The 24,773-nt window shown below is 33.6% G+C and overlaps 3 protein-coding genes across 3 annotated transcripts; 1 reads left to right on the top strand and 2 right to left on the bottom strand.

Annotated features, from left to right (window-relative positions):
- Positions 1 to 5,876: 5,876 nt before the first annotated feature.
- LOC18051371 (F-box protein At3g07870) lies at positions 5,877 to 7,013 on the bottom strand. The gene has a single exon (XM_006447654.1). The coding sequence runs from the start codon at positions 7,011 to 7,013 to the stop codon at positions 5,877 to 5,879; it is 1,137 nt and encodes a 378-aa protein (XP_006447717.1).
- Positions 7,014 to 7,798: 785 nt separating this feature from the next.
- On the bottom strand, positions 7,799 to 11,445 carry LOC18051372 (F-box protein At3g07870). Its single transcript, XM_006447655.2, has 2 exons — positions 10,158 to 11,445; positions 7,799 to 9,888 (listed from the first exon to the last, which is right to left on the bottom strand). The coding sequence occupies exon 1, from the start codon at positions 11,384 to 11,386 to the stop codon at positions 10,169 to 10,171; it is 1,218 nt and encodes a 405-aa protein (XP_006447718.1). The 5' UTR covers positions 11,387 to 11,445; the 3' UTR covers positions 7,799 to 9,888; positions 10,158 to 10,168.
- A 5,488-nt stretch (positions 11,446 to 16,933) lies between these two features.
- On the top strand, positions 16,934 to 17,513 carry LOC18051373. The gene has a single exon (XM_024190191.1). It carries the CDS (start codon positions 17,109 to 17,111, stop codon positions 17,412 to 17,414), a length of 306 nt encoding a protein of 101 aa, XP_024045959.1. The 5' UTR covers positions 16,934 to 17,108; the 3' UTR covers positions 17,415 to 17,513.
- Positions 17,514 to 24,773: the final 7,260 nt, after the last annotated feature.

Genomic DNA, 24,773 nt, shown 5'->3' on the forward strand with positions numbered 1-24,773 from the left:
CAAGGTGGATGCTAGAAATTGGACGAAAATAGTGTTTGTTGCTTGCTAAATTGAGAAAATTTGTATTTATTTTTTTGAAAGAGAAAAAATAAATACAAATTTTCTAAATCTAGCAAGCAACAAACACTAATTTCGTCGAAAAAAATAAATACAAATTTTATAAATTTAGTAACAAACATTATTTTCCTCCAATTTCTAGCATCCACCTTTAAAAAAATTTAAATTCATCCAATTTATTTCCAATTTCTATTTATTTTGGGTTAAATTGTAATTTTGAGGGGTAAAAAGGTCATTCCGTTAAATTCGCTAGCGGAAATTAGACGGAAGTGGACGAATGCAACAAAAAGCAAACTTCAGGTGGCGCGCTGGAAAAAAAAAGTGTTTGTGTATTTTTAAAAAAGGCAAAACAAACAGGTGGACGGTTATAAATTTCCCTAAAAAAAAAGAATAAAAGTTGAGAAAAGAAGCATTAGGTATCGGTGAGATTTTTAATCCGACTAAGGGTTCCTTGGTGAACATACTCTTCAAACCGATTAGGTATTCGAAGGAACAAAAGATCCTTAAATGTTCCATTTCTTGGGTTATAAGACACCGGAGACTTGTATCCGTACTGCAACAGTATCTCCAGAAGGCACATGACTCGAAGCAATGTGCTATTCCACAACTTTTGAGTCCCTGAAAGATCCAATCACATCTCTTTTGAGTCATTGTGGTACTTGAATTTCAATGCTGTATTCCTTGATCCAAGACTCCTTCACCTTATAATCTTTCGTAACCCAAATATTGTATGTCCCATTATTGCAAGGGACACCTACATCAAAGCAACCCCTTAGATTCACCAAATCAAAATTGCACCTGAATAATCCTTTCCCTTCAAGTCTCGGGACCGCCCGGAGTTGTTCATCTTCGATGTCAAGGGGAGACAAGCAAGCGGCATGAACCACGTAGCCAAGTACACCAATGAAAGCAATGAAGTCTTCCGTTGACTAAAACTTGTGATGGCCCCTGGATCAAATAGTAATGTTCTCTCCCTAAACTTCTCCAGGCTTGGCTACTTATTGTGAGAAATTGAAACTCTGATTTCCAATAACCATAAGTGGCAATTTCATTTCTCCTCGGGTATTTTATAATAGGCGATCTTGACAACCTTGTACTCGTTTGATGTTGGATGGAGACCAAATCCGAACACCACATGTTGAATATTGAAATCTAAATCTGGGGTTTGGGCAGCTTTAAGTAGTCCATAGTAAATGGATTGTATATTGTTGGGAAAATATACTCTTTAAAAGTATATATGTTTAGTTAATAGTAATAAACAATTTTTCTGATTAATAAAATAAATGAGGTATTTTATTCAAGTATCTTAATTGCATTAATATTTTAAGTAAAGTCAATTTAGTCATATTATATGTATTTATGTGATCACTATGTCGATTCACAGAAAATATAAATAAAAGTTATCTTATAATTAAATAAATTAAGTTCGCAATTGATAAATAAAGTTGGGCACTTTATCAAGGTATAGACTGTAATAAATTCATTGAATGATTTGTCTTAATCATGTATGTTGATGTAGTACGACTATATTAAACATGATCACATATGAGATTTAATTAACTTTGTAATAATTATCAGATTTATTAAATCTCATAGGCATTGATTTTACTGTAATCTTAATATTGAGTTAGTTATGATTTCATGATTGTAATTGTTATTCCATTTGAGTAACTAATGGGCACGACACACACTTTTAGTCAAGATTACTCGGTATTTTGGTAGAAGCAATTATGAGTATTAGACTTATAGATTAATACTATAGAATTTGTACAACACATCTCTTGATGAGTTTTTGGTACTTGATCATAGAATTCTCTGGTCAGAGTGTGTCAACATACTAAACTCAACATATTTAGTATGTTGAAAATGATCATTAGAGAAAACCAATAAGTATCAAGAAACAAAATGTAATTAAATTGATTGGACAATTGAGATATCAATTTAATTAACGATGTGATACAAATGATTATACAGTAAAGAAATAAATGTGACATGGGTCGAATTATTATTCGAAAACACTATCCTAGATAGCATACAATTATGGAGGTCAATTCCAATCTTTTAGTGGAGTAGATTTGGAATTAAATAATTGAACTAGTTTAATTATAGGCCTAATTATTGTAGTCACTATTGTATGTACCCATATGATCTACGAGTTACCTCATTTAATTGATTGCGCTGCTACTGGATTAATAAGTAAGATAACTAGCTATTTGGGTTAAAAACCTAAATATATTATTTAGTGGGAGGCTCCATAAAATATACTTGTGTGTAGGGGTCTTATATTATTTTACAAGGTGGGCCTCTATAACAAAAAGAAATAACGTTACTTTTGGTTTTATAACTTTTAAATTTAAATCAAATGTGATTTAATAGCATTAAAAATTAATAAATATGGAGCCTATGGTTTCCACTAAATAAATATATAAAAGGCTAGTTTTCTCCCCTTACGGGCCGACCTGATGCGAGCGGGGATTAGTCTAGGTTTTGGTACGAGTTTAAAGGTCCCTCCCATAATTGGGGCCCACTCAGGACCACCTCGTGGTTCAGATAAAAAAAAAAGGTTTGTTTTCTCCCAAAAAGAAGTAGCAGCCACATTATACAGATCAAAGAAATAGATTTTCTCTCTCTAATTTTGAGAGGAATATTTTCTCTTACTAGTTGCTTTTAGTGGTGATAAAGGCGCCCACACGTCAAGTGCAGATTAAACTTGCGTCAAAACTTGGAAGATCATTGGTGACATATCGTGATCTAACAAGATTGGTGGTGATTGATCGCGATATAACAAGAGTGGTGGTGACAAATCGTGATTTGAGAGCCTAGATTAATTCAGCGAAAAAGCCAAATCAGATTGTCAATATATGATTTTCTAGATTATGAATTCCTATGTATTGTATGAGATCGGTCCTAAAAGTTTTTATAAAAATTTTAAAAATCGATTTTTCTCCAACATATACACACAGTTCATTTTTCATAGATGAATCACATAAACACAGAAAGCCCTTGCATGTTCCTAGCGCATCAAATTCAGGCAAAGTGAACCAACAGGCATGTAAATTAGCTGATATGTGGTTGTTTTATCTTTACTAAGATTATCAGTTCGAGACTTGGGAATGTAACTATATTAAATATTTGTTGGGAGAATTTTACCACCCTAATGGTCCTACCAGCTCGAAATTGAATTAGTCGGGGCCCAATATAATTTTCGAATACCAAATAATTTAATACACCGAAAATAAAAATTTTGTCAAAGTGGGAACACGAATTTTGTTCACCTTCTGATTTTCTTCCTCGCGAGATGATAGCTCCGAAGAATAAAGCTGTTGTCGGCTGGGATTTTCACAATTTAAAATGAGGCATGGGTCATCTTTGCCGGTGTTGGCAAAATGCATACTAGCAAGCAGAGGGTTTTGTGCTGTGTGGAGCCAGGCTTTGCATACTAGCTTGAATTGCAGTATTGGTATCACGGGGAGCCTTGATAGTATGTCTAGGACAATCTCTTGTGGAAGATAATTCATTATGCTTGTTGGTTTATGAATGTTTTTGCTCTTATTGGTTGCTATAATGCCGTGTTTTTGAAAATACATGAGATCTCAGTAATCATTGAATTATGAAGATATAAGAAAACAAAGTGGGAGTATGATTGATTGGGGGAAATTAATATAAAAGGTGACGGCACAAGCAAGGAAGATTGCTTTTCTGGATCGATCCATATGCTGATGCTCATGTAGATGGTCTTTGATAAGAACGAACGTTTGACTATTTGCTGCAAAAGGTTGAGACCGGTCAGTCACCCAAACTCTGTGTAAGTTTTTTTTTTTTTTTTTTTTTTTTTTAAGTCTGTTATATACAGATATTACTGACATTACATCAGACATTACAATTAATATTTACAATCATACTATATAACTGGGACCACCATCATACATTGACACACTGAAGTATATGCCCAGATATTTTAAACCCTCTCTAATATTCGAGGGGTGCCTGCTCTACTCACATTTCGTAAGGGAGAGACTGTCTCCACTCAATTAATTGATAATTGAGGAAGAACTGAAACTAACCTCCATAATGCTCTTATGGAGGCTCGAACCCTTGCACTCAACATTGTAAGTGCAAGGCTTCTCCCATTGGACCAAAGGCCTATTGGTAAACTCTGTGTAAGTTGGACATGTGTCCACTGCTCTTTTTTTTTCTTTAAATCACATTAAACAGCTTTTGCCTCGTTGTCAATAAAATATTTAGTTATATTATTTACCCACTAGTTTCAGTGAAATTACATTCAAAATGGCACCGGCTTCATTTTTTTTTTTGTAACTTAATTACCCATTAAAGAGAAGCTTCTCTCTCTCTAAATAAAAGATTTTGAAAAATCATATATAGCAAATGAACACCTGCACTTCAACAAGTCAACAGAAACAATTTCAGTTTACTAACTTCATTGTATGTAAAAAAAACTCAATGTTTATAATATAAATAGAAAATAAATATAAAAATTTTTGCTACATTAAATGATCAATATTAATTAACAAAAACAAAAGACACCAAATTTGTATAGAAAAAAATGACAGCAGCATTTCTTATTTTAAATAATTATAGGGAATTATCAGTTATCTATCTTAAATTTGTCCCATTATTAAAAAAATACTGCAAAATTTTGAATCTGTTTTATTTTTCACTATAAATTTACAATTTATAAAACCATCCACAAAAAAAGATATAATTACTCTCATAAAATAATTACTACCACAATATGTATTTAATTTTATTTTGTCATTTGAATAAAAGTAATTATGTCCTTTTGGTAGATCAGGATGGGAAATTAAATAAATTCAAATTTTTATAATATTTTTTTATAACATGATAAACTTAAAGTGAATGAATAATAATTTTTCTAATAATAAAAAAAACCTAATGTAATTTAAATTACATTATAAAAAGATATTTTATAAAGGAAATGTAAAAGGGATTTACTAAAAAGACTTGTAACTTCTCCAAACAATTAATTCCTTGTTGGTGGCTGTTGAGATGATAATTTCAAAATAAAATTTTCATCTAAAAATGCCCTGCAACTTTTGTGCTTTTGAAGGTGGGAACCAGGTGGAATCCAGTATTTGGTATTTTTGGAAAAATTAAGGGCAATTAAATAACAAAATAAAGAAGTAACGTGGCATTTTGAATGCAATTTCATTGAAAAAGGTTGGTAAACAATTTAACTAAATATTTTATTGAGAACGAGATAAAAGTTACTTTATATGATTTAAAGAAAGAAAGAGAAATGGACACATGTCCAACATACAAATGGCTCGTGTGTCAGTTGCCCGTTTGGGCGACCGACCTTATCACTGCTCCAAGGTTAACGGGAGTGACAAATATGTCACTTTCCCTTTTTTCCTTTTCCCTTAATTTATTTCAAATTATAGGTACCAAACGTCTATTAAGGGAGCATCTTCAACCAGGTGTTGGATTTAAATATTAATTTAACAACAACAAATAAGAAAGATATTAACATGGAAATTATCAATAATGATAAGAAACGTTGTAACAGACAGTATTAATACAATTTAAAATAATATAATACAATTTATCAAACACAACTTGAGTTCCTAAATTGCAAATTTAATAGTGTTTCCTTGATCAAATCAGCTTTCTTGTTTCATAAAAAAAAATTTAACCAAATTTATTTAAATAATTCAATGTTCTGAAAATCTACACGACACGTCACAAAAACTCCATAAACCGTTAGAATCATACTCTTTTTTATTAATCCATAAAGAGCAAACTCACTGAGAATATAAGCATTAGCTTAGATTATATGCTTATAAATCATTATCACTGAAAGAGTCGATCCAACTGAGGCTGCCCTCATGAACACTAGCTTCGAACAAGTTTGGCATCCCATGTAGCAAAAGATCCTTAAACATTTCATTTCTTGGGTTGTAAGAAACCAAAGCTCTACATTTATACTCCAACAAGATTTCTCCATTTTTCAGAAGGCACAAGACTCGAACGAAGCTTCTGTTCCTAAAGAACTTTGAGTCCCTGAAAGATGGAATCAAATCTTGTTCCAATCCTCTTGGCACATGAATTCCAATGTTGTATTCCTTGATCCAAGACTCCTTCACATCATACTCTTTCATAACCCAAATCTCTTTCCCAGAACTGCAAGGGACGGCGGCAGAAAGGCAACCACCTAAATTCACCAAGTCATAGTGGATCCTGTGTAGCTCATCAGGTTTCTCGACTACCCGGAATTGTTCATCTGCAATGTCAAAGGAGATTAGCAAGCGACTTGGACCACGGTATCGTGGCCAGGTACACCAATGAAGTCTTCCATTGACCAAAACTTGTGATGGCGCCTCCAACATGTGGTAATTTACTTGCCCAAGACTTCTCCATTCTTGGCTGCCTAAAGTGAGAATCTGAACCTCTGATTTTCCATAACCGCGGTAATAGCGGTGGTTTCCGTGTGTTTTCCTACAGTAATCAATCTTGACAACCTTGTACTTGTTAGTTGTTGGATGGAAACCAAATCCAAACACCACACCTTGATTCTGGAACTCTGTTGATTTGGGCAGCTCTACATAGTTCCTAGTAAAAGGATTATACACGTACAGTCGATTTTTTGTTGATGAATCGCATAAGCACAGCAAGCCCTTGCATGATCCTACCACATCGAATTCAGGCAAGGCAGGTACCCGGATTTGGTGAACCGTTTGGTTATCTTCATCACGAGATGAGAGCTCAAAGGAGTAGAGCTGGTTTCGGATGGGGTAGTCACAGTGCAAGATAAGACATGGATCATTCTTGGCCATGCGGGAAAATTGCAAACTAGGAAGCAGAGGGTTTTGTGCAGTGTTGAGCCAGGCTTTGCATACAAGCTTGAAGTGCAGTAGTGACGTTACGGGCAGCCTTGATAATATGTCAAGGACAATCTCCTGCGGGAGATATTCCATTGTGCTTGCTTGGTTTATGAGTGCTTCTTAAGATTTGTTGTTTCCTCACTTGCTATGTCTCTGGCAATACATGAGTCCTGCCGGCCAGAGAATCAGGAGGACAGGTCTTAAAATGAAAATGAAGGGGAAAGTAAACGAAGTGGAACAATGATAACATCAAATTAATATAAAACGGAGACGGAGTCTACGACGAGGATCGTTTTTCTGGATTAATACATTTGATAATTATCATGAAGGTTGATGTTTGATACGGACCAAATTAAATTGGACTCTTTTGTAAATGATTGATACAAGAGGTATAATTTATTCAAAAAACAGCTGTACGTCGAATGTCTAATAGAGAGCTTGTTAAACCAGGGACAATCTCCTTATCTTTTTGTCATCTATGCTGAAGATGACAAAAAGATATCTCGATCATAAAAGAGCATTGCTGGTAACGCAGCTGGCCAAACACTTAAAAAAAAATCCCCGACTGTGGTAATGTGTTCTTAAGCTGTTGATACGGCAGCGGGGCCACAAGAAATTTGTTAATCTGTTATAATTTTGAGAGAATTCTAAATTTATTTCTTTGTGATATTGAGAGTCCATAAAGATTTTGATCAAATTAATTGATGCTTCTGTAGCTGCTTAAACATTATCTAGTAAATCGTCAATTTCAAACTCTGAAAGTAAGAAATGAATGCTGAAAAACGGGAACTAGGTATCAACATTGAACCAAACATTTTTATTTAATAAAGAGCAAACTCACTAAGGAAAGAAGCATTGGCTTACATTTTATATGCCATTATCAATTAAAACTGTCAATCCAACTCAGGCTCCCTCGTGAACACTAGCTTCAAACCAAATAGGCATTCCGGGGAGCAATAGATCCTTAGATATTCCATCTCTTGGTGCATTTATACCCCAGCAAGATATCTCCATTTTTAAGAAGGTAAGAGACATGAAACAAATGAGATATTCCTGTACAACTTTGAATCCCTGAAGGATTGACTCAAATCTTGTTCCAATCCGCTTGGCACGTGAATTCCAATGCTAAATTGCTTGATCCAAGACTCCTTCGCATCATAATCCTTCATAGCCCAGATCTCAAATATTCTAAATTTGCAATGTGCAACAGCAGACAAGTAACCCCTAAATTCACCAAGTCAAAATAACACCTCTCTAAGCCACCACAATCAGGTTTTGGGACAACTCGAAATCGCTCATCTGCTAGGTCAAGGGAGATGAGCAATCGACATGGACCATATTTTTGGGGCCAAGTACACCAATGAAGCATTCCGCTGACCAAAACCGGTGATGGGCTCTGAAGAAAATGGTAAGGTCCAAGCCTTCCCCACGCTGGGCTGCCCAAGGTGAAGACCTGAACCTCAGGTGTTGGTGGAATGATTCTGCTAAGATAGTGGTGATGTCTACGCGGATCCCTCTAATAAAGAACCTTGACAACCTTGTACTTAATTGATATTGTATCAAAACCAAATCCAAACACCACATATTGATAATTGAAATCTATGGATTTGGGAAGCTCTACGTAGTCCAGGTGAGGGATTATATTCATGTAGTGTAAACTTTTTGTTGTTTTGGCCTTTACATGATCCGACTATAGAAAACTCTGGCAACGTAGAAAATCTGATTTTATATACCTTTGATTGTCTTCATTGTAAGATGGGAGCTCCAAAGAATAAAGCTGGTTTCGAACTGTATAGTCACAGTGTAAGATGAGACATGGGTCATTTTCGCCCATGCGCGAAAATTGCATTGTAACAAGAAGAGTGTTGTGTGTTAACTTGTTCTAGGCTTTGCATACAAGCATGAATTGCAGTATAGATGTTACTGGCAGCCTTGATAATATGTCAAGGAAATCTCCGCCGGAAGATGCTCCATTGTGCTTATAGGTCTATGGAAGTTTTTTGAGCTGATACTGGATGAGTATTAGGAATCAAGATGCAATTAAAATGGAACTATGATCACATCATAGTTTTATGAAAACATTTGAACTCACGATGAAGCTTGTTTTCTCGGATTGATTCCTTCGATAATTCCTATGGAAAATGGTATTTTCGCTTTTCTGTTTGGTATGTACCAATTAACAAGGACAAATTTTGACAGTATTGATCCATTTTTCCCTGCCGAACGTTAACTAAAAGTTTGTTAAATCAGGTGTACCACACTCAAATTGATCTATTTCAAGCATTACTTCCATTTCTGAGTTTCATATCACCATAATTCTTCATAACCCAAAATCTCTAATTTCCCATATTTGCAAGGGATTGCAGCAGAAAGGCAGTCCACTAAATTCACCGGCTTGGACTATTTTTCTGGCTGAGTAAACCAATTTATTCCTCCAATTAACCAAAAACCTGTGATGGCTCCTGGAAAAATATCGGAAGGTGTTCGCCATAAACTTCTCCGGGCAGGGCTGCCGGCTGTGGAAACATGAACATCTGATCTTACAGGAATCATGTCATAAAAAATGCGATGGATTCTACTTGGTATCCTGTAATAGACAACCTTGAAAACCTGGTACTCCTTTGAATCCAAAACCAAACATCACATCTTGATTCTGGAATTGTACTGATCTGGGCAGTTCTATGTAGTCCCCGGAGAATGGATTATATATGTAGATAGTTTATTGTTAGTGAATCACACAATCATATCAAACTCCTGAAAGACGTGAGAAATGCGTGGAAACAAGAAGAGGGTCTTGTTCTAAGCAGAGCCAGGCTTAGCAAACAAGATTGATTATTTGATTGTAGTATAGATGTTATGGGCAGCCTTGATTGAATGTCAGGGATAATCTCCCAGGAAGAGGCTCCGTTGTGCTTATCGGTCCGTATTTTGTGAGCTAATTAATGAGCCGGCCGCTGCTTCTCCTACTCTGTTTCCCATAAAATAAGATATCAACTTGGCAGAGATTTGCGGCAACAAGTCTTAAATTAAAAACGCCGATGATTAAACAAGCAAAGTGGGATTTTGATGATACAAATTGATGTGAAAAGAGAGGGAGAGCATGATGAAATTTTCGGTTTTATGGATCCATCGTTCAAATATTCTTTCGGAATGCTAATTCCTTACAAATAAATAAATAAATTAATTAATAATGTTCTAAAAACAATAAACCTGTAATGACATTTGTAAGTAGAAAACCTTGATTAGGATCAGAGCATCTGTGAGCTTTCGTTCATTGCAGCTTTTTTGATTGAAACAAGACTAGGAATGTAAGGAATCGCTTGGTAGTTTGTCTGAACGCCGAAAACTTTTGGTCTTCTGATGCTTTTGCTTCTTACATTGTAAGCAAGCAGAGCTTCTGAACCAAATAACATTTGCAGTTCAGTTCCTTCGGTTGCTTCCTTGTTCATATTCTCTCTGTAATTCAGAATTTGCAACGATCCATATAACCTTTGCAACTTGGAGACTACTGAGTTGACTATAACAAACTCCTTAGTCCAAGATTCCTTCACCCCATACTTCTTCATTATCCAAATATCAAGATTAGGTTCCAAGAAACCATCACATAAATACAGAAACCCTCCTGAAACTCCCACAGAAATGCTGTTAATGGGCCTACATTTGTCATATTCTCGAGTTGGGGGACCTGGAAATTGTCGAAATTGCTCATCTCCAAGGTCAAAAGAACACATAAACGCCGTTCTCTTATCATGTGAATGAGCGTACCAATGAAGAGCACCGTTCAGAAAAACTCCATAATATGGTTGATTAAGTACATACGGAAGGTCTCCAATGTTTCTCCACGTATTCGTACCAATTGTATGTACTTCAACCTGAAGCTTACTGGAGGAAATCGCTGCTTGATCTTTGTAACTGAGAATTTGAATCACCTTGTATTGATTAGTACTCTGATTGTAGCCGAAGCCACGTATTCTTGTAGCAACACTTTTCCTTTTAGGTTGTGGAAGGACCAAGTGATCGCCAAGAATTGGATTCCACACAGAAATGACATCTTGCTTGTAAGAAAACTCATGCAAGCAAATCAAGCCATTGCATGAAGATAGCAAAGACAGCCTCTCCTTGTCACCTTGGTTCAATGTAAACAAGGGCACTAGGGAATTTGTGTAGATCCTCTTACAGAACTTCTCGAGAATCATTATTGAAAATGGTGCTCTTGCAAGATGTATTTTGGCGAAATAAGGATCCGAGCATAAGCTGTGCCAGGATTTACAAACACACTTGATTTGAAGAATGGTCTTGATTGGGAGCCTGGAGAAAATATCAACAAGAATTGGCAAAGGAAGATCTTCCATGGACACATTATAATTAGTTGCCAATACACCATCTTCTTCTTTAGCAGCTTCTTTGGCTTGGAATTTACTTCTTGTAATACAAGATTTCATTTTCAGAAAGCGAGAAATGGCCATGAACTAATCAGGAACCTTTATATATGGAGAATGTTCCAAGTTATGGCGTACAAGGCAAGTTATTGAAAAACAATAAGGTTGCTTTTGGATCAATTATTGGTTTTAGTTAAATACTGTAAATTCCATAAGCTGCATGAAAGTTCCATCATGTTGCCTCGTCTGCGATAGAGCCGCATGTGACCATTATTTATTTCGTGTCCTGGAGAAGTATGAGAGAATGAATATTCAATTCTATTGGTGGGGCTAACCAGTGACTTTGAATTTGCAATTGCTGGGGAATATTTAATCCGTAGCTAAAAATGAATCCAAGGTAAACGAAGGAATAGTTTCTATAAATGAATCCGCAGTAAATGGAGGAGTAGTTGATGGATTTCATAGCGGAGTATCACAAATTTTTATTTTTATTTTTTGAAGTTGATAAATTGTAACATCAACTCTCAAATAAAGGGATGTGTTTATTAAATTATTAACTTTCAGATTAAGTTAAGCTCAAGCACACTAGTTCCAAGCGTTTACACTTCAGGTTGAAACTTTCAAAGATTGGTGTATGCTTGGACACGTCAAGAGTAAACGGGGTAGAATTTCCGTGGAAGAAATGTCTTCTAGAAAAGAAGACGGGTCCAAATTTGTCAGAGAGGTTGCAATCTGGAAGAGTTTTTTAATCATTTTGTATTTATTTGCAAGTCCTCCGTCTGATAAATTGACAATTGATTACATAATAAAAGTCCAATTTTGCTTTGTTGTTGACTTCTTTCTTCTTTGACGTCTTTGAAAATTGGAACGCCATTTAAATCCGATGGACAGCACAGTCTTCACATCAGCCCAAGGCTCGGCCCAATGAATTTAATTTCTCACCAAAATTTTGTGGCCCGCTCATTGAAGTGAATCGGCCCGGTCCTTTATTTGCCATCTCATTGATGAATGATGATTGTACGAGCACAGTGCCACAGTTTGGTTTTTATTATTAATAAAATAATAAAATGCTGGGGCCCATCAACTAAGATTAATTTTAAAAGAAAAATGCTAAAGAAAGAAAAAGACCAGAGAAAGTGTATTGAAAATGAAGAGAGAGAAAGTGGGCTGGGTAGAGAGAGAGAGTAAAATTTTTTCATTTTCTCTCGTCTTTCTCTCATTTTTCTCATCTCTTTAGCATTGCTCATTTTAAAATGATGGATCTCGTTAATTTAGGTGCCAGCAGGTACGAAGTTCAAACTTTTTTCACAAAGGTACAATGAAAATTGGGTTACACCATTATGCTAACTTAAAAAGAAAAAAAAAAGGAAAAAGAAAGAATAATAATATGCTCTACGAGATATGAATTTTTCTTAAAAAAATAAAAAATAAAAGAGGATGTTATATTTTATTATTGTTGTTGTTTGTCTTTGCCATATAGATATGGCTTATTATTTCCCTATAATCAGATGCACTCTTATTTTAATTAATAAAACTTCTCTTCTATTATCAAAGTTTATAACATACATACATACATATACATGTATATGTATAAAACCATTAATAATGTAATTATAACTCATCCTTTGATACCAATTATTATGATCTCACGGTTGACGCTTTCTGCTTTAGTATATGACTTGCTAATGAGATTGGTTTATCTCTGCTATTGGTAGAGTCAAATTCATTATGTGTGTTAATGACTTAATTTTGGGTGAAGTTTTCTATTTGTATTGAGTTGTTTTACATTCTTGTTGATATTCAACGTTTGTTTATGCTAAAATAAGATTCTTAAACTTATGAGGCGCAGAGAATATCAAAACAAGAAGAGGTAATTTAATAATTTAACAGTTGAAGGTAATCAACAGATGATATAAAGTGTTTTTGTTTTAACTTAATTTCATTAATCCTTAATTTGTTCAAGTTGAATGGCTTACATGGAAATTTGGTGAGCTGACACAGCTTGCTGCAAAAAGAAGAAAGAAGTGGCCGCGATCATTATAATATACGGACAAATAATTAGTTGGGAATAAGTGAAACATTTAATTAACATCGGCCTCGCTAACCCTTGGTTTAAATCAAAGCAATCGAATGCTGAGACGCGAAGCAACTTGTGCCAAATGTTAAAGTTAAGATGTATTTCGTAAATCAATTCATTTCACCAACAAATAGTGCAGAGGAAAACTTGGCACTTTTTAGCCAAAGATAAAAGGGCAATTCAACGATACAGGATGTGCCCTAATTCAATTATATGTAGATTGTATCAGTCTATACTTCACATTTACCAACTACCCCATCCGAGAGAAATCATGTCTGCCCACACGGTCTTCACATCAGGCCAAGGCCCGGCCCAATGGATTCAATTTCTCATGAAATTTGTGGTCCGCTCAGTGATGTGGATCGGCCCGCCCCTTTATTTGCCATTTCATTTATTTATGATGAATGGGCAATCGCAATTTGGTTTTTAGAAGAAAAATGATAAAGAAACAAAAAGATGACAAAATCACGACAAATAATTTATCTTCTAATAAATCTATGAATGTTTCTTTAATGATTTCACTTTTTTTTTTCTTTTTAAATATAATTCTCAAATACTATTAGTGAGATTAGTTTATTTTCATTAGTAGTAGAGTCGAATTCATTAAACGTTGTTAAATTAGTTACGGGTCAAACTTTTACTTGTACCTAATTATTTTATTTTATAGTTGACATTCAACACTTGCTAACTTCAAATTAAGGTTTTCAAATTTATCATGTCTCAATGATTTGCAATCAAGTAGTAAATTCTTTAACGAAATTTACTTTATAGTATTGAGATTCATTTGTATGGATAGAAGATTATCCATCTCATTTAATTATTGTAATCTTTGAGAGCTTATGATACAACGATGATAGTAGTTTCTTAATTCGAAAATAATGATTATGACCGCAGCTCATTGATAGAACATACCTTCAACAAAACCGGTGCTGACCAAGAACTCTCCTACATATTAATATTATATTTGTTCCGAACCAAAGTAGAATTTAGAGTCGTAATAGAGACGAACAGACAGCATCATGAGTTTCATTATGATGAAACCAAGAAACATATTTTTATTTGGATTTTGATTCTTAACTATCATATATACCAACCTAACTTCTTTACGTTCTTCTTCTATCACCAAAGAATGTTCTTGGGACCCCAAAAAAAAAAAAAAAAAAAAAAAAAAAAAATCTCCCCAACAAATGAGGATCTATACATCTCAGATTGATTTTCTCTTTGCCTACTTAATCCATGGCACCATCACTAGCACCTAATTCATTGCATCCATATTCCTACAAATCTTTAACATTATCAGCTGGTAGGTCCAGAAGAATTAATGTTGGTATATATGGGTATAACCTTCCATTATCTCTTAAGTAAAAAAAATTAATTAATGGGCCGCTTTATTTTCTACGTAATTGACCATTGAATCTGAATCACAAACAAAGATTGGAACAATGTTATGTGACATCACAGAACCTAACCCTTGCAAGCGTGTCTCATCCAATAACACACCAATACTCGGAGAAAGATATTTATCCCTTTACAGATTACAGGAATACCCATATACATACATACATACATACATACATACATACATACTATATATATATGTATATATATATAGAGTATGTATATATATATAGAGTATGTATGTACATATGCAGTATGAATGAGTTCTTTCTCATTTGCAAATAGATTCAGTACTTCTCTTCTGCATACATTCACACGTTATATTAGGATTTTATAAAATCGTACTCAAGAATATTTTTACTTGAAGGATATAAAATTCATACTTATTTGATGATTTTTTAAAATTAATTATTAACCCTTTTCTTATAAGATACTTATTGACTTGGCTAGGAGACCGATGACTTTGACTTGTAATCGCTTGTCAACCAATAGCACCTAAGGCTATTGGAAGATTAATTTTATATATCCATTATAGCAATATGAATTAACAAAATGTATATGTTGATACTTGGTAGAATATATAATCGACTTTTTTCTTGTAGGGTTTGATGCTAATCATGTGGTCTCTGGAGGGTAAAGGTGGTGCACTAATGACTCTAGTGTTATAAAATTCATACTTATTTGATGATTTTTTAAAATTAATTATTAACCCTTTTCTTATAAGATACTTATTGACTTGGCTAGGAGACCGATGACTTTGACTTGTAATCGCTTGTCAACCAATAGCACCTAAGGCTATTGGAAGATTAATTTTATATATCCATTATAGCAATATGAATTAACAAAATGTATATGTTGATACTTGGTAGAATATATAATCGACTTTTTTCTTGTAGGGTTTGATGCTAATCATGTGGTCTCTGGAGGGTAAAGGTGGTGCACTAATGACTCTAGTGTGTTCCTATAAGCCACGAACATATTACATTATATAATTGATGAAGATAATGTAGACAAATGAATGCAGCATTATAAAAGAAAATTAATTAAAAGTCATTTTCCGTTTCAGTGAAGGTTTTAAAATAAATTTCCCGTCTTACATAAATGGAGGTTTCAAACAAACGAAAAAAAAAAGTGCATAATTTGTATCAAGTGTATTAGCATTATTGAATGAATCCATTTCAACATGTTTTATTTTTTTTTTTTATTATTTTAAATGTCCACCTTTTTGGACATCAATGGCTTTGTTGTATATTTATTCCAAAAATTATTTATATATCCATTTATATTGAACCTTAGTATATAGTGTTTCTTAATAATGGAATAACATGTGGGCTTAAAATAAAACCAGAGGCGACAATGAAAATGACAACTAAAATATGGTTCATGATCATCATCAGTCATATATCATCATTCTCATTCTTTTTTTTTTATTTTTTTCCATAAATGTAAATAAAATTATTCAATTACCTGTTTATTGGCATGCATATGCAACTTGCTTCAAGCACTATTAGTGGAGCAATACTTGTAATGATACCATAGACATACAGGTCTCTTTCACAATCATATTGCACGTATTATTCTCCCCTTGGAGACTAATAAAAGTAGGACCTTAGAAAGGGAGACTACAAAAATAATTTGTCCAGTTAAAATGAAATTGATATATATATTTAAAACATTTTAAGTATAGATTTCTGTATGCTTTAAAAAGTAATTTTGTGCTATACAATGATATTTTAACTATAATTTAATATTATAAAGTAAGATTGTTGTCTAACTCAAATTTCTATTTTAAAACGTACAAATGTTCATGTCGAACAATGTCAATTAAATAAATATTCTACATTTCATTACAGAATAGCTGGAAAAAATTTAACGCATGATAAGCAAAATTTAGCCAGCAATTGGTCATCTAAAATTGATATCCAAAGATTACTCAGGTGCACTTTTTGTCTTAAGCTTCATGAACTGTTAGGTCTCTCTTAAAAAATTTTTCTTTGCATTTGCCAAATGAAGTGATTTTAATTTTGAAAACTTCTTTTGAATAATTAGGCAACTTTGTCGGCAAATTGGGCAAGAACGACCCCACGATTTGATAGAAAGAATAAAAAAAATGATAATATGAGTGAAGGGGTCCTTTAAAAGAGACCCATAACATTTTGTGATTAACACAAGCACTATCAACAGCACTACCAACTAGCCATTATCATCAAAAGCCAAAAAGATCCCCTCCCTCTCTATATACAAATTAGGTGGTCCTCGCAACCATTTTCTCTTCACAATACAAGGAGCAGCAGCAACCAACAGACTCTAAAATTTTCCATAGAGAAAAAAAAAATGTGGCGCATGTTGAGGCCAAGAAAGAGCCCGCGGGTGGCGGATGAGACGATGCTGAATGGAGCTCATCCGCTGCCAATGTTTGTGCATGGAATGAACAGAAGATCAAGAAGGGACGCATTGAATCTTGCTTTCTCAATCATCTACACAGTCGTCCGGGTGCCGGTCGAGGTCTTCAGTTGCTTCTCACAGCCTCATGTTAATGGTGCTGCTGATGGCTCTTGGGTGTCCGGTGAGTTCACTCAAATATCAGAAATGAATCATTTGATGGTCAGTGACAGCTTGCGCTATGCAATCTTGATGTAAATTAGCTACATATACATATAGCAATAGTTATTACAACTATTGGGGGGTTGGTTAATTAATTAATTAGGGCAATTTAAGGATCAAGTACTGGGGGGGGGGGGGGGGTGAAATTTTATCTGGATTTTGGATCTTTATATAGAATTGGGGTACTTTTTATTTGCATGGATTTTACATAGAATGGTCTTTTTTAAGATTGTGTACCATGTAAATTTTTGTTTAATTTTCTGAATCAAATCACTTGTGTTAGCGAAGAAAGTACACAAATAAATCCATATATGATAAATGGAATTTTGCCAGCCATGAATAAAGCAGTTTCTTTTCTTTTCTGGTTCATTTTTTTTCTTTTTTCTGTTTCTCAATGTTATGTGGAAATTACATCTGCAGAATGATCATCGGAATAGATCTTTAATCAAGTTTTAAATTAAAACAACCATATGCATTATTCTAAGTGTAATTAATAATTAATTAAGGATAAAGTAATAGTACTATTGAAAAGAAAAAAAAAAGGAAAATTAAACTAGTGGTGGTTCTATTTTTTTCTTTTGTATGATGAAGCAGGCTGCTGGCTGCAGCGGAGGCCGGGGGAGGATATAAAAATTAGAAAATTATTTTAAAAAAAAAAAAGAAAGAAAGGTGGATACAACATATTATTAAATTATTAATACATAATCAATTAAAGTTTCAATATGTTTTTGATGAGTTGGAAGAAAGGCAGTCTTTGTGTAAAAATTAACTGAATTTAAATGACCACAGAGATGAATGCGCACTCTATTAACCCTGCTTCTGCCTTTAAGTTCTGTCATCAAAAAAAAGAAAATTAAAAAGCAAGATACTCAAGCAGTATAGCCTAATAACCTTAATTTTTCTTCAAAAAAAAGGAAGATAATCATAATCAAAGATATGGAATAAATTCTAACAGGTACTAATCTACAAGCCTATACTTTATCAGACACACCAGCTATCGCTTACTAACACATCATGGATTCCATTAGAACAAGCATATCAAATAATAGCTACTTTTATAATATGTTTGTAAAAGAGACTTTTTGGCTTGATAATAATCTAAATAAATTAACATATAAATTTATTTTATATATATTCTCTTAAATTTTTGCTATCAAAAGTCTCAATGATATATATGCATATAGCAAGCAGGAATATTATTCACAACAACTTGAAATCCAATTCAATTGGTATCAAATTTGAACTTTTTCAATTAGTAATCATCAGAAGGTTTATGGAATATTCTTGGTGTACGAATGAGAGCGAAGCGTGAGAAAAATGGCAATGATGTGGTTGGTTTTATGTCCATATTTAGTGCAAAAGGAAAAATGAGTAAATGAGTCAACTATTAATTCCAATTAATTAACTTTGTATTGCTTACCATCATTATATTTTTGTGAACTAGATCTAGTGGTATTGAGTGCCACACATACCATGAATTAATTTGACAGATTTCCCACTCAATTTTATTGATAACACTTTGGTCATTTAGTCTATTAGATAATTATTAAGGGGAAAAAAAAAATCGTTCATAACATTCTAGAACAATTAATCCATTATCTGCAAAGTCTGCAATGTGGATATCAAGCGTGAATATTACGATTACGTGCAAGACTCTTTCACCTAAAGTAATAATGCATTGCATTATTTAAAATTTGTATTTTAAAAAAAAAGTGAACATCCTTAGCTCTCTTATAATTTTATGATTAGTAATTTATATGTTTAATCGTATATATATAGTTATTCTCTAATGAGGACATCCTCACTTTATTAAAAGTTAGGATATCAGTAAAATATAAAAAAAAAATTATAAAATTCAATATATTAGAGACTGTGGTTGATGTTTATTAATAGCATCTTCATTTTGTTAAAATAAAGATAATTCACTAGAAAATTATTATTATTATTATTATTATTATATATTCACTTTTTTGACTTTGTTGATATTGCCTCTCCCTGTCTAGCCTGTATGCATGGCAAACTTTATATTTATATGCTCGAGCTAAAATTATTCTATTTTTTAATAAAATATTTCTTTTGTTTTTTTGACAAGAAGGTCGATATTATATTAAAAAAAATAACAATAAGAATCACACATTCGTTTTAGCCACCAAAACATTAAAAGGGAAGGCCAAATGGAAGTACTATATTGAAGAAACATTCGCAAATAATTAAACCCAAATAAGATAGGAATTTATGACACAATATATATTAGATGTGATATAACTACAACACAATGTTAAGTTATAACCAGATACGATTGTAGCCTCAAATTTTAATATTCAACTGTACAGATGTGGCACCAGAGAGCTACTGATAAATTTGAGTGGAAGAGAAAATTGACAAAACTTATAATGAATAAGGGAAAAATATACTGTTAGAAATTAAGAAAAAGTTTTGCAAGATTTTTTAAGCTTTAAATCCCAAGCTTTTCTTCGTTTTCTCTTCTAGGCAATCATAACTATAATGTAGCTAGTGGAATAAAAAAGTTGTAGTAACCAATAATAATTCTGAAAGTACCAATGAAAGAAAGATACCATATCAAACAAATCTCTAAAGAAAAAATAGAATGCATTAATAATAAAGTACCTTTCTGGAACTCCTTTCAACTTTCACTTAATATGTTGTTTTGCTTAACCAACAAGGCTTGGAATTTGCTAAGCTTTAATTCCCACAACACTTCTTTTTCGCACATTTTAGAATAAAGCTGAAAATGACAAGCAAATTAAAGTAAATTTTCATTGAGTATTGAAAATGACTGACCAATAACTCATCGAAGAGTACAATTATATGTAAATGTAATCATATAATAATTACATTTTCCAAATATTGGTGCTGATAATAGCTTTATTTTTTTAATGTGTTACGTTAGTCCACGCAGACATACAAGAAAGTCATTTAATCCAAGAACAAAATTAAAATCTATTCAATCATTATTACAAGCATATGCATACATATATATTTATATATAGAGAGAGAGAGAGAGAGAGAGCTGATCTGGTCAGGATTTTAAATTTTATTGAAGTTTCAAAAAATTATTAAACTATATAATTTAATAATATAATGTTATTACACTATTAAACTATATGGTTTAATAATTTTTTTGGACATTAATGAATCTAGGATTTTAGATTGGGATATATATATATATATATATATATATATATATATACCAGAAGGAAATAGGATTGAATGATGGATGTGTTTTCGTCAAAACTCTTTATTGTTTACTTTTAAAGAAATAATTGAATCGCGGTTGGTTTATTTTAAAGAAGCTTTACCAGGTTTGATTATGGAGTTCTTTGGATCATACAGTGATCAAACAAATTTGAACGCGGTTGGTCAAATTTTTAATAACTAATTGGTACGTGGCGTTGTTAAACCAGATCGATGCTACACAAAGTGAAGCCTTTGGACCCAGATCTGACTTAGAACAGATCAATAGTCCGCACGTTCGGGTTTCCAGCCGATATACCAAATCAGTTTTATTTTACCAAATAAAGTTAAGTTGCTTTAAACGTGGTTGATTCTTTTTATTGGGTTACTATCATATTTAGATTAGGTTCTTTTAGAGGTTTGGGTACATACACAGTACCAGATCCGGAATCCCGGAAATGGTGCTCTGAAGGAATGGAGGGAGAAGAGAAGATTTACAACTGAGGATCGAGATCCGGTCTCTTTGCCTCAGAGGAACGTAGAAATTTTATGGCAAATCTGATAAAAACCAGTCTGCAAGCATGCTTTGATTGTTGGGAACTTCCAAAAATTTCTAAGTAAGCGCCTTAAGTGGTATCAGAGCCAGCCAGGGTTCGAAACTCGGGGGGGAGGAATGGGCTTAATATATTATCCCAGTACTGGAACTGGGGCCCGCACCCTTGTGGTGACTCCTGTAAGGCCGATGTGGGGTCACGATGTCGTGGCATAATGTGGAGACGTTACCTGGTTTGGTCCGGGTGGCGCTTAAGTATAAAGTAGCGCCTTCTCCTAACAGCTTAAGCTTTTAGGACGAGTGGTAAGCGCCTTAAGTTTTATATATATATATATATATATATATATATATGTATGTATGTATGTATCAATCTGCTGACTCTCTCTCACGTAAAGTCAATAGCTCACCCATCTTGAATTTTTTCCCACTCTGTATATTGTGTGTTTTTTTTTTAAATTTAATTATGACATCTGATGTCAAAAAATTTAACCTGATAGAGAATTTTGTAACCAAATGATAATAACATCCACATGCATATCTATTTTCAAAATGTTCGGACTCTTATAGATGATGACCATTGCTTGCATACGCATTAAAAATGTACTAAAATTAACACAGACAACAAAATAACAACCACTGAAAGTTGATTTACCTCTACAAGAAGCAAATCCTCTCTGGAAGACAGAGATCTTCATGAGGTAGGAAGCAGCCCTTGAAGTACGACCAATGGCCGGTTTTATGAATCAATCTTAGTATTTCCTGTATATTCTAACGGAAAATTCTGTAATGCTTTGATTAAAATTATAGCATCAATGTTGTGATAAATATAAATTTTATAAATTATACATAAAATTAAAAAAAAAGGTAAAATAAGTAAAATAACATAAGAGTAGTAAAATAGTGTTTTAAAATTATAAATAAAAAAAAAACACTTACAAAAATAACATAAAACTTCTAAAGTAACATTAATCTTTAATTAAATAAAAAAATTTATTCATTTAATTTAATTATAAAAATTATTCATCAATTGCAAACAAAAAGGAATTATGTATGACAAAGAAAAAGACCAAATCTTTCCATAAATAGCTACTCACTAACAATAAAAGCTTCATAGTCAACCCATCGAAGTCAACAAAATCGATGGATACTAAGCATTGAAATGTTTACAAACGAAGACAGATGGAATCCTTTGGCCGACTCTTATGACTCTTAGTTGCATGCAACTTGAAGGTTCATAGTAATTAAGTTTTATCATTTTTTTTTTGTAAATAATGTGGCATTATTTGATTGGATTAAGTGATAATTAATAATTAAATTTTATTATTTTTTATTTAAATGATGAAATTTTATTATTAGCGACACATCAGTTGAGATCTAAAATAAGTATTTCAACTAAGGAGAAATTCTAAAATATATCCGAGATTCCATGTTATAATTTGATGTGGAACTACCAACAAATTATAAGACATGTGACGATATATGTTAAGAAAATTATAGAACAAAAGTTTTAAATTTTCCTCTTCTCATTATCCTTTAATATTTTAAAAGTTAAAAAAAAAGTAAGAGATAAAACATTAATGTTACTCTCTCTCTCTTACCTTATTCGCATTCGAAGTCTTTTCTCCCTGTTCAATTTTTATCTTTGTTTTGTGCCTGCCTTTTTTTAAACCTAGTAAAGAAGAATAATATTTTTGATGATCAAGATGATGTTGGCCCCCTTCACACATAAAGGCTAAAGCAAGAATGGTTTTGTGAAAGATGAAACATCTGTGGCTGCCATTGTTTATTTATTTATTTTTTATAGTGGCTGTCATAAGTTTTCTTTATTTTACTTTTTGGTTAGCCAATTATTTATTGACATTAAGAAATAATTTATTTTAATAAGCATCTATAAATTAATTTGAGGAGATTTCTCTTTCAATAATAGTGTGGCTTTTGAATTGGTACATATTTTTTTTAATGGTGAATTAGTACGATCTAAAGTACCTTTAACAATTCTACCAAGGTTTGGAACATATCGGTAAATCTTTATTCAATTTGTTCTATATCCTCGATACCATCAAGTCTTTATATTTTGTTAAGTAGCGATAAAATTCAATCACTCAAAAAGGATTTTCAAGAGTATACTATATACAAAGATGACACAACATAATCAATGCAAAATTGGCACTGAAAATAGATCCATTAATTTTAAATAGCATAATAAAAAATGTCCTCTTAGTAAAAATAAAACTAATGCCTTAATCACACAAAACTGATAGAAGGAGTATATTATACTAATGTAATCAATAAATCATATGTGAAATTTTAGAGAAAGGTTAAATCGACGGTAAACTGAACAAGCCTAATTAAACTGACCATTACATGATATAACATCTTTAACTCTAATGGAGAGAAAATATTGACAACAATCAAAAAAAAAAATTCATCTTTTTTCTTTGGTGGGCAAGTTCATGTCCCAGTAGATTTGGCTATTGATTCCCCTCTCTCATGGCCATACTTTAATCTATGATGACTTGAAATAGCATTTTACTGGGAGTTTAAATCTTTGATTCAAACACTGATGTTAAGTAAATAAAAGCACCAGGTCGGCCATGCTACTATTTCCGCCCCGGCATGGATCACCTCAGCCAAGTGGTATGAGCAGAACACGGGGATAAACATGAGCCAACTAGAGACGAGTACCGGCCAGGGTAATATACCGACCAGAGTCATATACTGAGCCGATACCAATTCCCCAAAAAGCGGGAACACGATCCCATAAAATCACGGTAGTTGCGCTTTTCTCAGAACCGTTGCGGGAGACGCGAGATCCCACGTTTGCCCACAATGTAGCAGTTAAAGTCCCATGATGGGCTGCCACTATCCGAAAAAGGGGGGATGAAGGGTAAATGGAAACGTGGGACAACGGCTATAAAAGAAGAAGAAATCGATGAAGAAGGAGACAGAAAAAACGGAGAGAAGGAAAATGATGCCAAATTGCAACCAGGTAATTTTCTTACAAACTTTGAATAAACTAGAAACCATTCTTAAAACCAAATTGTATTGTTTTCCTGTAAACACCTTGTGCTAACTTAGGCATCGGAGGGTTTACGCCGGCAAAACCACCGGTGTCTCTGATCCGTTTTTGGTGAACGCATGTCTAGTAAGAGAAAGGAGGGTGATTTCAACCCCAGTGGTTCGAGCAACAGTTGATAACATAAACGTTGGTGAAAGAATCTGGTCGGTCAAAGGGCGAGCAGATTTCAGCATCAACATTTTGGCGCCGTCTGTGGGGAGCTGGATAAAAAGCTACCACCGAATTAGTAGTTACCGGAGAAACAACGAACGATTAGACATGGATGTGCCAAGGAAGGACGCTTTGAGGGAGGATAACGAAGCTGGGGAGACAATCACTCTTCGGGAAATTACAAATGAAGCCCGGGAGAGGATGATGCAAGATCGATTGGAGCGGATGGAGAAACAAATGGAGACTCTCGCGACCATACTGTACGAGCTGAGGGATGAGCGGAGAAGGGATTGTGAAACCCTCGTGGGGAGAGATGATGTTGGAGCAGAACCCAGCCTCCGGAGGCATAGAGTCGAGGAAATCCCTCCGCCGGCAGACCAACCTAACGGGGTGCATCCCCACAGAAGCATTGGTCGGG

This window comes from Citrus clementina, unplaced genomic scaffold, assembly GCF_000493195.1.
Source record: "Citrus clementina cultivar Clemenules unplaced genomic scaffold, Citrus_clementina_v1.0 scaffold_2, whole genome shotgun sequence".
NCBI classification, from domain to species: domain Eukaryota; kingdom Viridiplantae; phylum Streptophyta; class Magnoliopsida; order Sapindales; family Rutaceae; genus Citrus; species Citrus x clementina.